Below are 15,195 nucleotides of genomic sequence, written 5' to 3' on the forward strand. Positions count from 1 at the left end.
TGCCTAAAAAGCCTCTCCAACATGGCTCTATTAAAGTATTATATGTGTCTTTTTTTTTTTTAAGTGCATACAGATGTATCCTGCCGGAGCCCCTTTTCTGGTTCTTAAGCTAAGCCAAAAGTCACTGTTTATTTTTCACACTCGTGCACAGACAGAAAAACAGAGGAGCTGTTAATTTAGTCTCCACATTTTGTCCCCACAGTGATAGATGCCCTAGTAGTTACAAGTCATGTGAGTGTTGGTGGGGGGGTGTTGACCTGCGGCCCCACCCACTCTAATCCTTCCTCCACTGTTTCAAACGCATACACTGTAGTACATCTCTCTTGTAGTATCTGACTACAAAGCTAAAAAAGCAAAGTCCTCCAGCAACTGAGACAACACGTAGCCTTGCATGTCAATACTGCCCCCCCACCCCACCCGTAGAAATCATAGTCATGGCAGAAGGGCCTAAAGCCCTCACACGAGTCTGGCTTTGTGGCCCCTGTTCTTGTGAGCCGGAGGAAACTTCAAAGTGAGACGGGAATCAAGAACACAGACAGCCCTCTGTGATTTCTGTGCCCATTCAAGCTGCTTTACAGAGTAACCTAACACCTGTGGGGAGGCTCATAGAGACAGAGCTTATGTGTGTTTGTGAGTGTGTGAAGGAGAGATGGACGGGGAGAAAAAGGTGTTGGTGAAATTTCACACTGAATAGATCATACTTTGCTTTGGTGTTTCACGAGTCTACAAGTTGTGTTGGAGGTTTTCTCGTAATGCAGTAAAACAGTCGCTAAAAATAAAGTTGAAACATACTTGCTAGCATGTTTATGACATACAGTCAAACATTCAAGAATAGCACACAACATGACCTTGTCAAGTCTTACGACAGGCAGTGAAAGTGAGAAGAAGAGCAGCGAGAGATGTCAATCAGGTCCTGCACACAAAGACCACTCATCATCCACTAGAGAAACAACACACAAGTTCAAAACAGGAGGCCCAGTGATTAATAATAACTTCATTAAGTCCAAGCTGCTGTAGCCTGTCCTTCAGAGCACTTGAGGGAGATCTTCTCATATGGCTTCCTGCATCAGATGAGTGCTATCTATTGATTATATTGTACTGGGCCTTTTTAATGGTGAAAAAAGTGGGCTATTTACAGCCTGGCTAAGTCTGCTCTTCCTGCTAATCTAATCCCCAAGCTACTCATGTGGTCATTCCTTCCAAGAAAGCTGAGAGCTCTGTGTAACTTTATACCTGCCTGCCCCTAAGGAGAGAGAGAGCAAGAGAGCAAAAGGAGAACATGAAGGTGGGGGAGAGGGAAGAAGAGGGTAAGGTGGTGGGAAGTAGACAGAGGGAGGGAGGATGTGAGGTGAAATCACCTTTGGGTATCATCATCACCAACCCTCTTCTCTTAAACCAACGCTGTCTGACCCTCTGCTCACCCCAAACACTCGGAGGTGGTTCAGTTCTGCTCCATTAACTCAGCGGTTGTACGTGCATTTTCCTGTAAAGGCCAACCACATACGTGTGCGTACACAAGACCGGCTAGATGATCGTAGAGCGGAAAGATGAATTTGACTCTTTGCAGACTTTAAGACTGTGCTTGACAATGCCGACCGTTCAGGAGTGGACTGACAACAGCCGAGACATGCAAAGACACGAAATGCATTAAATATGTGCTGCACCCCTGCCTACAAAAACAGGCAGACTCTTCACAGTGCTTTCAATCATAAAATGAAATTGCTAATTCAGACCTACACACCCTCTGCTTCAAGCCCCTCTGACGCTACTGTTTCAGTGTGTGCATTAACGCTCTGCACTCTCCCTCCCCATCACCCACCCCCCACCGTCCCCTCTTTCTCCCTTTCTCTCTTTCTCTCTGAGGACTGGACTGCCTTTTGTTCGCAGGGCCCTGAAACCCAAGCCGTTTCGGCCGGTAACATCTTTCACTCTCTGGGCCCCACTGGAGCATTAGCTGCAACTCGATATGGGTCTTTTCAAAGCCTCATATTATTGGGTAAATATGGGTCACTTTGGACTGGCCCATTATGTCGCCTGGGGGGGTGGGGGTGGGTGGGAAAGACGAGTGCAGGTGATGAAGACAACTGAATGACAAAGTGTGACAGTGTGCGTGTCAGACTGTAATTGTCACTGGGAATATGACGGGGGTTTCCATTGGTAAACACACTAAAAGGGAATAAAATAGGCTCTTTTTCCTTGCCATAAACAATGGTCATGAGTTACTGTAATATACCTTTGGAATCAACAGCAACATCAGTGTCAAATTTGTGAAATTTAAAATATTGACTTCTCAAAATCATATTAAATTATGTGATCATACTACTGATACTGCCTGCTACTTTCCTGCTATTTCAAAGAGCCATGTGCACTTGGATCAAAGCTGCTTAGAGCCAACAGCATTTTTCCACTTGGGTCTGGACTCTGAATACCCGGGCAATGTCTCCTGCTAATGCTAATAACGGTCAGAGATTTCACTGACTGGACCCTTAAAGTATTCTCCACTCCTGCTGCCTGGAAAACACTGCAGAGCCCCATCTCTAATTCAAAGTGAAAAGATAAGTGGTAAAACGTTCCGGCGGGTTCTGCGTGATTTCCATCAGAGAATGTGTGGCTCCTCTTTGTGTTTGGATCAGCGATGCTGTCGTGGAGCGGAGGGTGTCTGGGTTCTTCAGGGAAATAGCTAGTAGGGATAGTTGGGAATCTGGAGGGAAAACAGCAGATATCAGGCAGAGGTGCAGGCTGCGTTGTGCCCCTTGTCTAGACTCCAAGTGTAGGCTGGAATTGGATTAAGAAGAGGCTTGATGGAAAAGAAAAGAGGCCTGTAATGCTGTAACAGCTATTTCAACAGAAAGACACACAAGTCTATTACACACATGCACAGCAACTCTGAACTTTTCTAGACATTACCCGGAGGAGCTGTACGTGAGATGGTAAATGTCCGAATCAGTTGGACCGGACATTAAACAGACTTTAATGCCTGCCAGCTCCCTGGTACAAAGTCTGTGTAATGTCTGATTGATCCCATGTGTGAATGGAGCAGGCCGTGAAATTCACAGTGAGTGAGTGGACATGTTGATGTTTCTATCACGTGACTGGTGCAAAACCGGAAGAACATGAGTGTTTGTGTTCTTTCATTGATTTTGTGGATGCATCCAAACACTTGTGGTATTGATATCAATGCACAAACAGTCATCATAAGGATGAGACGTGCATAAAAACAAAACACTGCGACTTCTGGAGCTTCTGGACTTTTGCGTCATATTCTGCCTCCTACATGCTCTACCCAGGCACCACACATCGCCTAATTCAAACGGACAATCTCCTGTTGTGTACTACATGTGTGAAAGAACAACTCTGGACAATATCAAGACTGATTTTCAGATTATTGTCCGGAGTTCATATAAAAAAAACAGATTTAATCAATGTACAAACCACAGAGCTGACGCACAAGACAATGGAGCAAACTGAATCAGTCTTAAACAATGCTCACAGTAGACTGTGTGTGGTTTGGCTGCGTTTCACATTTTAAAACTTTACATTCCTGTTTAATATGCAGCAAGTTCAAAGAATATAAACAGCTCTTTGTAAGGCAACATCTGAATGAATATATGAATCCATAAATTCTTAAGTTTGGCTGTTCTTGCATTTTCCTTCTAAGTCTCAGCACTGACTTGAGAGCGGGCCTCAGCTTGGCACCTGTCCGCTTTCACAGCACCCTCACTGATCCAGGGTCAGCTCTTATTTTTACAGCACAAAAGATCAGAGGCTTTTTGGATTAAGCTTGTCATCAGCATGATTCATGACCCCAACTGACTTTTCAGAACACTGGAAGAAAAATATGACGTCTAAAAAAAGATTAATCAATAAACTTGACCCTACCTGAGACTGCTCCAAGGACTGAAGCCTCATTAGCTATGTTTACTAAAGCAAAGGAGCTTAGATTGTTGTGGTGAGTGGACACAGAGGACAGCTGATGAGCACAGGGAATGCTATATATGAACAGAGGCTGTCCCGTACTTCTGAAAGGCCAGTCATGAGCCTGTTGGATGACACTGTGAATGTCCGGAAGTCTTCCTTTAGCGCGCTGCTCCGGCAGCGGTTGAGGATTCCTGGCCTGGGAATGATGGGGGCTGGAGGAGGGGCTACAGCGGGGGTGTAGGGGAGGGTGCAGAGCCACACACCTGCCAGATGATTTGTCATTATAGAGGGGTCAGCACTCAGCTGTCACCCCCTAATCACCCATCCTACCCCCTTAAGTCACCCCCCTCCCAGCCTCTTCTCCCCCCAAACTCCACTCCGGTCCTCCAAAAACACCCCCTGCATTCCTCAGACAGCTCCGGTTTCACTCACAGCACTGCTACCCCATCTGCCCCTCCTTCTTACACTCTACCCTGAGAGAAAATGTACCCCTGTGAGAGACACAGCACACTGAGTGCATTGTGTGGATGTGCAATGTGTGCTTATGCCCCTGTGTGTGTCTACACATTTCACATGTGTGTGAATACATGTTTGTCTAAGGGTGAAGCTGTTTGTATCAATACCGACGGCGAACCGATGGAGAAGAATTTTAGCAGCGGAGAATGTGTGAATTGGTCCAGGCTGTGGTCCAGAAACAAAACCCCTGCAGACCAGCCAAACACAGAGGACTCTCACAGGTATACTATATCTGTCAACAGCAGTCTTTCATCACTGCAGGTCATAGGTCACACTCTTTTCCATTGAATGCCGCTTCCTCTGGGATGTGCGAGTGTGTGAGACAGATCCTCAGCCATTAGACTACCCACTGTCCACCAGATTATCTCAAGTTGTACACTGTGAGTGTGTGAGGGGAGCTAGATGTGGTTACATCATATCCTCGCGGGCCTGGATCCCTTATCCATTATCATGTGTCTTATCATCACCACTAACAGGCTGAGTCCGCTCCTCTGCATCCCAAAAGAGAAGAGGAGAGGGAGGAGGGGGATCACTGACACTTAGTTAAAGGGGAAACATGTTTAGAGCGTTAACAGAAGCTTTGGTTGACACTTGACATTAACGCTTATAGAAATACATTTTCATGTCGAATGACTGGCACTCTATAAGCTGTCCTCAAGAAGCCTGTTGGTATCAGTGATAATGACTAAGAGGTACACTTGTTTTGTGTCTATGAAAGACCGCCTTGTAGAAGTGCCTTCAGTAAAGGACTATTGTGCAACAAATGCAACTTCACTTCCTGGTCCAAGCGTCACCTGTCACTACTCATCCAGAGCTCTCAAGTACTGCCCTGCACCTCGTCAGTCAAACCTAATGGGGGCAGTAGAGGCTGGCTGACTAACTGAGCCACTGGCTTCACACCTTACCACAGCAGAGGAGCTTGGAGAGGCATCACACACCCTGCTAGCCAATTGATACACAGAGCATCTTTCTTTCGTCTCCTGAGCTGCTACTTGATAACTCTGCCCCCTGGAGAGTTTAGGGGGAAGGAGGAGGGGGGGCAAACTGGACTGGAGAGGGTGGATAATGACATGACATCAGTGTCATCGTTAACCAAATGGGGCTGTAAACAATGGAAGGACATATGCTGTTCAGTGAATGGCTGCTAGCACAAGGCACACCCATATACACACACAGAAAAGGAGCCTTAACAGTTAGATGTAACATTCTGGGAATAGAGCACCGATACAAAAGGATGGATGAATAGTTTTCCCGGGAGGGGACTCTCCTCCACAGGTATCAGTTACAGAAGCACCTCAAGCACTGGGGAGAGGAAAAGAGGATTTCAATTAGGGAGAAAGATGTGAAGAGACCAAAGAAGGGGGGGTTGTGCACATCACATCATAGTGAAGTACCTCCTACCATTATGTGCGTGGCAAGTCCCCGTAGCCAAGCCTCACATGACGGGAGTTTGTTTTCTTTTTCCAGCTCTTAAGAGGGGAAAATGAGCCAGCTAATCCCCCTGTACATTGCTAGGCCCTTTGCCCCTGGGGTGAAGAGCAGGGGAGAGGCACAGACTTCCAGTCTGTCGGTGTTAGTGTTAACACAAACTGAGTGCGTGTGTGTGTATGCATGGTTATGAGCACCATTAGCTCAAAATCAAAGCATGCAACCCTCGAGTGAGTGGCCGCTCTGCAAACCTCCACACAGATCAGTGTGTGTTAAAATAGTCTGGAGACATCACCTCACCCTCTGCTGGGTGTTGACCCTGTCGCCTTTAGGTTGTGACATAAATAAACCTGGAGGCAAGAGAGGCTGCTATCCCCGGAGTTCCCTGCTTGCTGGTGTCTCCTTCACTGGCAATGGCCTGGTTTAGCCTGGCTTGGGTTCATCTCAGGAGGAGACTGCTGGTCTGTCTGGCACATGGCCCATAGAGGGAAAACAATAACATTAAAAGCGGTGTCCTTTTAGATGACCAGAATACACACAAGACAAATGTATTTCCCGCTCCGTCATCCTGTAATGCTCCCTTCTTTTCAGCTCGCTCTTTGGGTCAGAAATGACTCACCCACAAGTAAAAAGCCTCCAGTCAACTACAGCGTGTGCTTATTTTGACTCATACTTCAAGAGAAGATCAATATTTGCACAGATCTATGGGAGGGAAAACAATAGTGATCTGGCCTCCACCAGCGCTGTCTGTTAATGGTCTGTTTACTGAGACAGACGGGATAATGGCCTGGGTGGGGGCTGGTGGGATTGGACGGTGGCCGCACTCCACTCTGTTTCTGATCTGGTTAGTAACGAGGAAAGTAAGCGCCCACAGTATGAGAAGCTGAGAATCGAAGTTAGGCGGTGGCTATGTGATGAGTGAAGATGGGGCATCCTGTTGACACAGACAGGTTTGCAAGTCAAATAGGTGTACTCAAGCCTCCACACTTTTATAGTGCCTGTAGTCTCTTTTGGCTATGCAAATTTAAAATCTGTGAGCCCTGTGGCTGTAGTCAAGCTTTAGATCTGAGCTATGGAAGCACTTAAATGGTCTGAGAAGCACTGCACTGAAGTCTATAGTTACTGTCAATGCTGGATCTAGTAACACAAGATACTGGCACGTGTGTAGTGTGGAAGAATGAAGCATATCAAATATCTGAGAAACCAAGTTCAGTTTTAGGTCTTGGTTATGGTGGCAACCCCAAAGTATTTGAGGGAAAGCCCTATTGTTATGCAAGAGCCAAGTAAACCATTTTCCCATAAATAGTACTATTTGCCAACATCACAGCATATTTTAATTGGCTGAATGAGAGCTTTGAGACATTATCTAATGGTAGTAAAAGTGGATCAAAGACGACTGCTCTTGAGGGAGTTCATCTGTGGTCATGCTGACCAGCACCTCAGTCTCCAGCTCATAACTTAAGCATCAAAGCTGCATTTGTGTGAAAGTGTGTCTGAGTACATGACTGTTTGAGGCCCAGAGTATGAGACACGCCTCTCCAAGGTGCCATCACTCTGCTCGTGTCAGTCTCAGCACTCTTACGTCCTGATGCTGCACCTCAGGTCCCCCACGGTCAGTGACCTCTGATCCTTCCCCCCACAGCTCTTCCAGGCCCATCAGGCCCATCAGATAGATTGGCACCCTGCAGGGATCAGAGAACCCGGGATACACGGAAAAGCTGTTCACGGCCATTTCTAGACATTCCTCTGGAGCGGCTGTCCTCCGCACATTGAGAGGAAAAGAAGAATATCATGGCTGACTTGCACTTTCATCACAGAGGGAGTGAGGGAAAGCAGGGGAAGGAAAGAATGATTTGTATGCAATTTAAACCTCAGATACTCCAATTTAGTGATGGCAGAAATGGATTCAATAGTCCTCTATGGACCATGTTTAGTGGTCCTGCTTACTCCCAGAGCCAAATCCAGGGTCACTGGTAGTGCTTTTGGACAGCTAGGCCAGAGCTGGGTAGATGGAGCGCTTAGACCTGGAGTCAGGCCAACCCGGCAGGGAGAGGCCAGCAAAGCTGACTGCCAGGAACTGAGGGCTATGATGGCACCACTGACTATTCTGAATATCTCCCTCCCACCAAAGCACTTAACATGCATAATAAGCCAACAAACAAACAAACAAATAGACACACAAACACACCAACCACATAAAGACGCAGACGCCACCAAGGGATGCCTGGAAAGCTCAAGAACCCAGGCAGGAGGAGAGCATCACTCAGAGACCCATTAACCCCTGGCTCCAAACCAGAACAGTGAGCAGACATCCTTTAAGTACACGTTAAACATTGCTAGTCTATCTGTGTGCACAAGTGATTTATGTATTACTTTCATCTGTACAAAAGTATGTACATATGGCCATAATTGAGTCAGATTGAGTCACCTTAAATAAAGACTTGGGGGCAGTTTCCAGGCGATGAAAATGATTGGTTATTTCTTGGTTTAGGAACAAAGTTAACAGCAAACTATTCATCACTGTGTAAACCGTCAGCTAGTGACTAGTTGTCTGTTTTGGTGGGATAAAGTGTGCTGAGGACTACTTCCTTGTGCAGAGAAGTGCATCCCCAGGAGAGGAGCTCCAGACTAAACACTCTGCTCATTCAGCTGCTCCCCTTCACCCCACCGACAAGAGACGGATGCTTGACAAGCTCTCCCAACAGAAAACCTCACTTTTTCCACCAATTATAGAAAGCAATGTGGAGTGGGGGAGGAGGCAAAACTTCAAAATATTATACACACTGGCATTTGGCGAAGTGCATTGAGCAACCTCTGTCAGAGAGAGATGCGCTAATTTCAGGGCAACCTGTGCCAACACAAACAACTGTTCTGGCTAGCTTTCATTGTCAGCACTTGAGGTTTGAGTCAAATTTTTCAACGCTCTGCAGCCAATTTCTCTTCCCCCTTTTTTTCCCCCATATGATTTGTCCTTGTCCAAGATCCCAGTTAGTCTTTCATCGTCTACGCAGAGCTTAAAAACCTATTCTTGTAGAAAACAAACTGAGACCCAGATGCTCATCTACACACACACAAACAAAAATAGAAAGTACATTTTTGTGTGTGTGTACGTGAGCTCATGTACATAAACAGACTTATATTAACTATGATTGTATTGGTGCGGTGTATTTTGGTGTGCACTAGTGCTTCCACTCAGGTTATGTCCATCAACAGGTTGGAGATCAGAGTGAGGGGGCGGGAGTTAAAACAGCTACCGCTTCGGTCTTTGGTTGCTGTGTGCTGAGATTCATATCTTAGCCATGTCAACGTAAACATCATATGTTTCCGTTTGTGTCTCCAATAGAGTATTTACTTCTTCTTTGATTTTGTTTATTAAAGGCTTTTTACTGTTCAACATAAAAGCAAAGAACCATGGCAGGACATTTGGAGTACAGACTGCAGTGTTGGATTCATAGTCTACTCATAATTCCTGGAGCTCACGCATGGTTCTGGGTTGGTGCCAGTCAATGAGATGGACAGCACTATACTGGCATTACTGAAACCTCACACAGTTGGAGTGCTATCCTCTGTGGCAAATCAAATTCACCTATGCACATCAGGGGAGGAGCATTGCATATACATGTGTGTGTGGAGGGGGGGTAGGCGTTGAGGTAGAAGCTGAATGAGCACTTTTGGAGGCCCCTGTTGCCTGAACATGCAGCCTTTACTCTGCTCCAGTATTGAGGCAGCTGTCTTTAATATAAGAGCTCAGCTCAGCCCATATTTATTCAGGTACAGCTGACAGAGAGGGAGAGACAGTGAAAGAGGCGTGGCCCTTCTTTTTCCTGGCAGCCATGCAGCACTCCTGCGGTTTTTTGGGGGGCAAAGGGACAAGGCGAAAAAGACACAGACACTGAGACAGAAGGAGAAAGCGCAGCTGAGAAGAAAAGAAGTGAGTTGAAATAAAAAAGCATGGCTCCAGTCAGTCCTGTGTTAACTGGACATCCTGTGCAAGCGTCCAGCCCCAGAGGCCCTGGGGCCACTAGGGAGGGGGTGTGTGAGCTCGACTCTCCAGTCTCATTTGATGGCTGTGTCTAAGACAAATCACCAGTGGTGCTGCTGTCACCGTGGGCCTTGACCAAGACAAACAGCCGTGTTTTAAAATAAGTACCTACCCCCTCACAGCCCTTTCACCTCATCTACGCTCAGGCACATCCATATCTCCTCACACATTCAACCATATTCCCTTCACAGGTCATAGGACTGGAGCTGCAGTCCAGCGCTCCACACAGGGGACTCACTTTTCACCCTCTCAACGCTGTCTGCGATCTCCCTCCTCTGCACACACATACTTGTGAATATTTACCACATCACTCCAAGTTCCATTGTGGCCAAAATGCTGGGACTGCAATAATGGGGGTGAGTGTGAGTGCGTATGACACAAAATGTATACCAGCTTTAAGGGACACTGTCTGTGTGCGTGTGTATGTGCAAGCTTTATTATCTATGTGTATCTGAGCTAGCATGCACAAAACCTCAAACTTAGCTGAATCACAAACTGCCAACTGCGCAGAAGTGTCAGCACTATTTCTTGCTTTTACTTAACAGCACATTGCATCTTGGGAGTTGTGGTTTGTCTGAATGGGCCTGTCTGTGTCGCTGCCTGCGGCCTGCACCAGAGGGACTGGTGTTCTTCACTGAACTGAGCCTCATTTATCTCTGTGGCAGAGCTGTTCCTCTCCAGCGTCGGTCCTCCTGGACCCCTGAACTGCTGACACCGGGCCCCCCCTTCTCTTCCTCCCTCCTCTGAGCACCAGCATGCGGCAAAAATTGTGAGATGTGTTTCATCTGCATATTGATCAGCCTGGCCAAAAGAACTAGGACCTCAGCACTTCACTGAATACATAATGCAAATAAGTGCCAGTTATTCTGCTTAAACTCTTGTGTAATCCTTTAAAGAGAACATTTCACCTTATGTAGGTACTTTTCAGATAATTAGGTAGATCAAAAGTCAATAATACGTTTTATCTGAAGAACAATACTGAAAAAAAGTACAATGTAACTAGAAAACCTTTATCCTAAACATGCTGACATTATGTTCAAATACGCATATCTCAGCCAAATGAAGGTTATTGTCAGGGTGAAGCAATGCTGAAAGTCAATGAGCTCGCCCAAAAAGAATATGACCCTGTTTTGCTTCTATCACCCAATAAAAGCAGGCCGTTCTCAGTGTGTGGGCAGGCTTTAATGCCAGCCAGTGGCAGTGCAGACGGCTGGGCGCTGGGATGTCTGATGGATGGCTTGCATTCGGTGAGGACTGGACCAATGGCGTCGTGGATTGATTGGCCCAAAGGGGCCGTGGGGGGAAAGCACTTCCTGTGTGTGTTAATGGACGCTCCTGCAGAGGCAGTGTGGCGGCTTGTGGCACGGTGATGGTTGTTACTCCCTCTCACTCTCCCTTTCTCTTTCTTTCTCCCAGTCCTCCTCCCCCCTAATTTGCTTTCACTCTCCCAGTTAATCAGAGGAGAGTCAAGTGAGACGAGCCAGGCTTCCCAAGCAGAATGGCTTTCTAGCAGCTCTCTAACCCTAGAACAAAACCTTTACAATACACTTAAACTATGTGCAGAGTTTTAAAAAAACAAAAAACTCTTCAACATTCAGCACAACACTCATTTACAAGTCCCATAGTTTCCTATAATTTGCTAGAGAAGAAATGATGTGGAGCGTAACTTCATAAAAAGGTTTGCAGAAAAGGAATGGAACTTGGTTCCTCTCACAGGGAAAAGTGAGACAGTGTTTAGTTGCTAAAGTTGAACTAATTTCAATTAATTGCTTGGTTCAGGGTTTTAAGTCAGCTGGACATGACATGCACACATTTTAAACATGTCTACAGGAAAGCATGCAATTAAACATATATGCAAAAAAAAAAAAAGTTTTGATAATAAATGAATAATGAATGGATATTTACTTGGGAAGATATTTCAAGGAAATCTCTCTGAAAATCAACAACTACTGTAACACAACTAATAAAACTGTCAAATACAAATTTCTTTCCAGAAAACTTAAAACTCAGTGTCCCGCTTGAAGGAACTGAAAATGACTCAATCCCTGATTATGACAGATGTATGGACATGAGTGTGAAAAAAAAAAAAAAAAAAGTACCCAAGTCTGCCCAGCTGCTCCAATTCAGGCACTGTGGGTCCATAGGTTTCAACTTGAAGGGGCTGGTAGTGGTAAAGTGCTTCCTGTATCTTGGGCACAGCCTGTAGAGATACGGTCTGACGCTGAAAAAATAAAAAACAAAGACAGAACATTTAACACAGGACAAAAATCATCATTATCTTAGTTAATTATGCAGTGCAACACTGGAAACTGTGACTGTGGCACAATCAGGAAGACACAAACCGAAAAAACAATTTGAAAGGCTTAATGTCAATCAAACTAAAGCATTAACATCTTGACTGACTGGTTTGGAGATAGGACTTTTGTCTTACAACATTTTCACTTTCCTCAGGAACTGCTGGTTTTGTGGAGAAACCCAACTGAGACGATGACTGAGCATGTTTTTAGTGGTGAATACATTTTTGGAAACTCAACAACTATTGCTGTTGAAAATCTGATTAAGATTTCCAAGATCTGATTAAGAGGAAACAAACATGACGTAATATAGGATAATTATGGTTGGGTAGATTAAGAAATATAACATAAAGCAGGTGTACTTCCCAACTTCCGAACTTGGCTATTCCCATAAAACCACCAAAAGACAAATCTACTGATAATGTATAAATGCATAAAAAGAGGAGCGCCTTGGTAGCCAAGTGGTTACCACGCATGCCACATAATGGCAGCTTCCCTGGTTCGATTCTGGAAAGGGGCTGCTTTGCTGCATGTCATTCCCTCTCTCTCTTTCCCCGTTTCCTGTCGGCTTCAATGCCACATACTGTCAAATAAAGGCAAAAATGCCCATAAATAAATCTTTAAAACAAAAAAAATGCAGAAAAGAGAGAAATAATTATATGTTGACTGTATTTCCACTGATTCACCAAAAACATTGTGTCCTACATTCATAAGATCTGTCAGTGTTCCCCCTACATGCTTTCAACAGCAGTGCAGCGCCTCTGCTAAATGATGAACTCCACTGCTGAAATTTCACATTGTACATAATAATCACAACCGATGCAAACCACTTTCTCTGCTTCAAGCAGCTGGTGGTAAACAAATGGGATTGTGTGTCATTGCTGCAGCCTGTCCTCTCCTCTGCTCCCGGTGTCAGTGTTTGACCGAGCTCACACACACACACACACACACACACACACACACACAAACACAAACACAAACACAAACACAAACACAAACACAAACACACACACACACACACACACACACACACACACACACACACACACACACACACACACACACACACACACACACACACACACACACACACACACACACACACACACAGCAGTAGAGGCAGTAATACAGGTGCAGTAAAGATAACATTTTCCTCAGGTTAACAACAACAACACTCATTATTGTAAGTGCAGTAAAACTTAAGTGCAGTGAAAAGCCAATATGTATTAAATCAAACCACCTGTTTAACAAACAAACAAACATGTACAAAAGTGATACACAGCACACAGTACGCACAGGGAGCGCTTTATCATAATACAATATTTCTGGCGTTTTTGATCAAATTAAATTTGGTAGTTCTCTATAAGAATGGGCGGGCCATATTGAAGCATGGCCCCACCTTATGGTAATTAGTGAAACACCACTATACTACTTATCAACTACCATACAAGATTTTTTTAAATTGCTTTAGATTTCTGCATTTTCAGCAATGCTTTAATCTATTTCAGCTGTCAGCATTCACACACATTTTCCGCAGGAAATGCATTTTCTAGTTTCAGCTGCTTTGCCTGCAGACTCCCATCCACCGCTGGTATGTTTTACACAACCACAGTGCACTGGTTAAGCTAATAGAACATTGTTACGAACAAGCTAAAACAAAAGCTGTATTTATGTAGCCTCACTGTTTAGCTTAGGCTGCCAAATTCTTGTAAACTTCGCTACAGGCTGAAATGGCAGCCCTCCCTCTACCAGCGGTACCTGCAGGCAGTGAATGACACCAGCAGCTGAGGTAGGGAGAATAACTGATACTGATTGATGTCTTCATTCCTCATTCTTTCTGAACTTCATTCAGTATTTTCATGCCAGAAGTTTATTTTATTTTGTTTCCAGTGAGATATTTTAGTTTATATAGTAACGTTGTTGTTGTAAAAGCTATTGTTGCTGCACATATAATATATATCAATTCTAATCCTTTTCTGAATTAGGATTATTTCATGACATAGAGCTTACTTAGTCAGTGAGCATATTTGTGTAGTGTACTGTGAAAAACTACAACTTCTTCTTTTTAAATAAATATTGTAAGGTGGAAAATGATGTGAAAAAACACAGTTTCTTTGGTCAAATACCATAACATTTTCTTGGGTGAGAACATCCAAACCCCCGACTGTGTAGAGGCATTTCATTTTTTGACATTTATTACAACTATATCTATCTGGGCCTCCGGAGTCCTTCTGGTGTCAAAAGCTCCTGTAAATTATCACACACATGATTCGGTAAACATGAATAAACCTATCTGGAACCATTCCAAAGTACTTTTAGGTTATTTCACTTCTGCTGTGCACAAGTACAGGTCCTGGCAATGTTGGCTCTGTGCACGCAAGACAACACTGCTGCTGAAAAAAAATCCTATTAGAAACACAATCTGATATGTCAAGCACAGAAAAATGTCCATTTCTTCAATCCATTATTACTCAAAGTTGAGATTTCAGTCAAGCTACTCCAGTTCCTAATGCCCTTGACCAAGGCGATCAAGTGAGAAATCTGATACTTCTAAAGGACATTGTAGAATTGTTCGATTTGGGGCTCTGCCATTGAAGGGGAATTTCCACACAGCGTCAGACCGCTATGTTTTCTCCAGCATTAAAGTAATCAGCCTCAGAAGACGAGCCAGAGTCATGAAACAAACCTGAAATTAAAAAGATGATGTCTAAACAAACAGTGACTACTTTAGAGGGTAGCAAAGGAACTCAAAGACAAAGGAAACATAAAAAGATAAGAAAGAAAGCAAAGAAAGGAGTAGTGGGGGGAAGATAAACAACAGAACTCAGAGGGGAGCTGATGAAAACCAAACTAAACGAGTAACATGTGCCCCACGGCTTCAGACTGCCTGCCCTCACACATGCTTTGGCCCATGAAAGCGCACACGGGAAAATAAAGCCACCTAAGCTGAACTGGAAGTTACAAAAGCACAAAGTGATGCACGCTGAGACGGTGATG

General features: G+C 44.7%; 1 protein-coding gene across 1 annotated transcript in view; it reads right to left on the bottom strand.

Moving 5' to 3' along the window:
* Positions 1-15,195, bottom strand: part of mnat1 (MNAT1 component of CDK activating kinase) — a 34,624-nt gene that overhangs the window by 710 nt on the left and 18,719 nt on the right. Inside the window, exon 7 of the mRNA XM_062440281.1 lies at positions 12,004-12,125. Within this exon, the coding sequence (XP_062296265.1) occupies positions 12,004-12,125 (122 nt within the window). The remainder of the gene's footprint in view (positions 1-12,003; positions 12,126-15,195) is intronic.

This window comes from Scomber scombrus, chromosome 19, assembly GCF_963691925.1.
Source record: "Scomber scombrus chromosome 19, fScoSco1.1, whole genome shotgun sequence".
NCBI classification, from domain to species: Eukaryota; Metazoa; Chordata; class Actinopteri; order Scombriformes; family Scombridae; genus Scomber; species Scomber scombrus.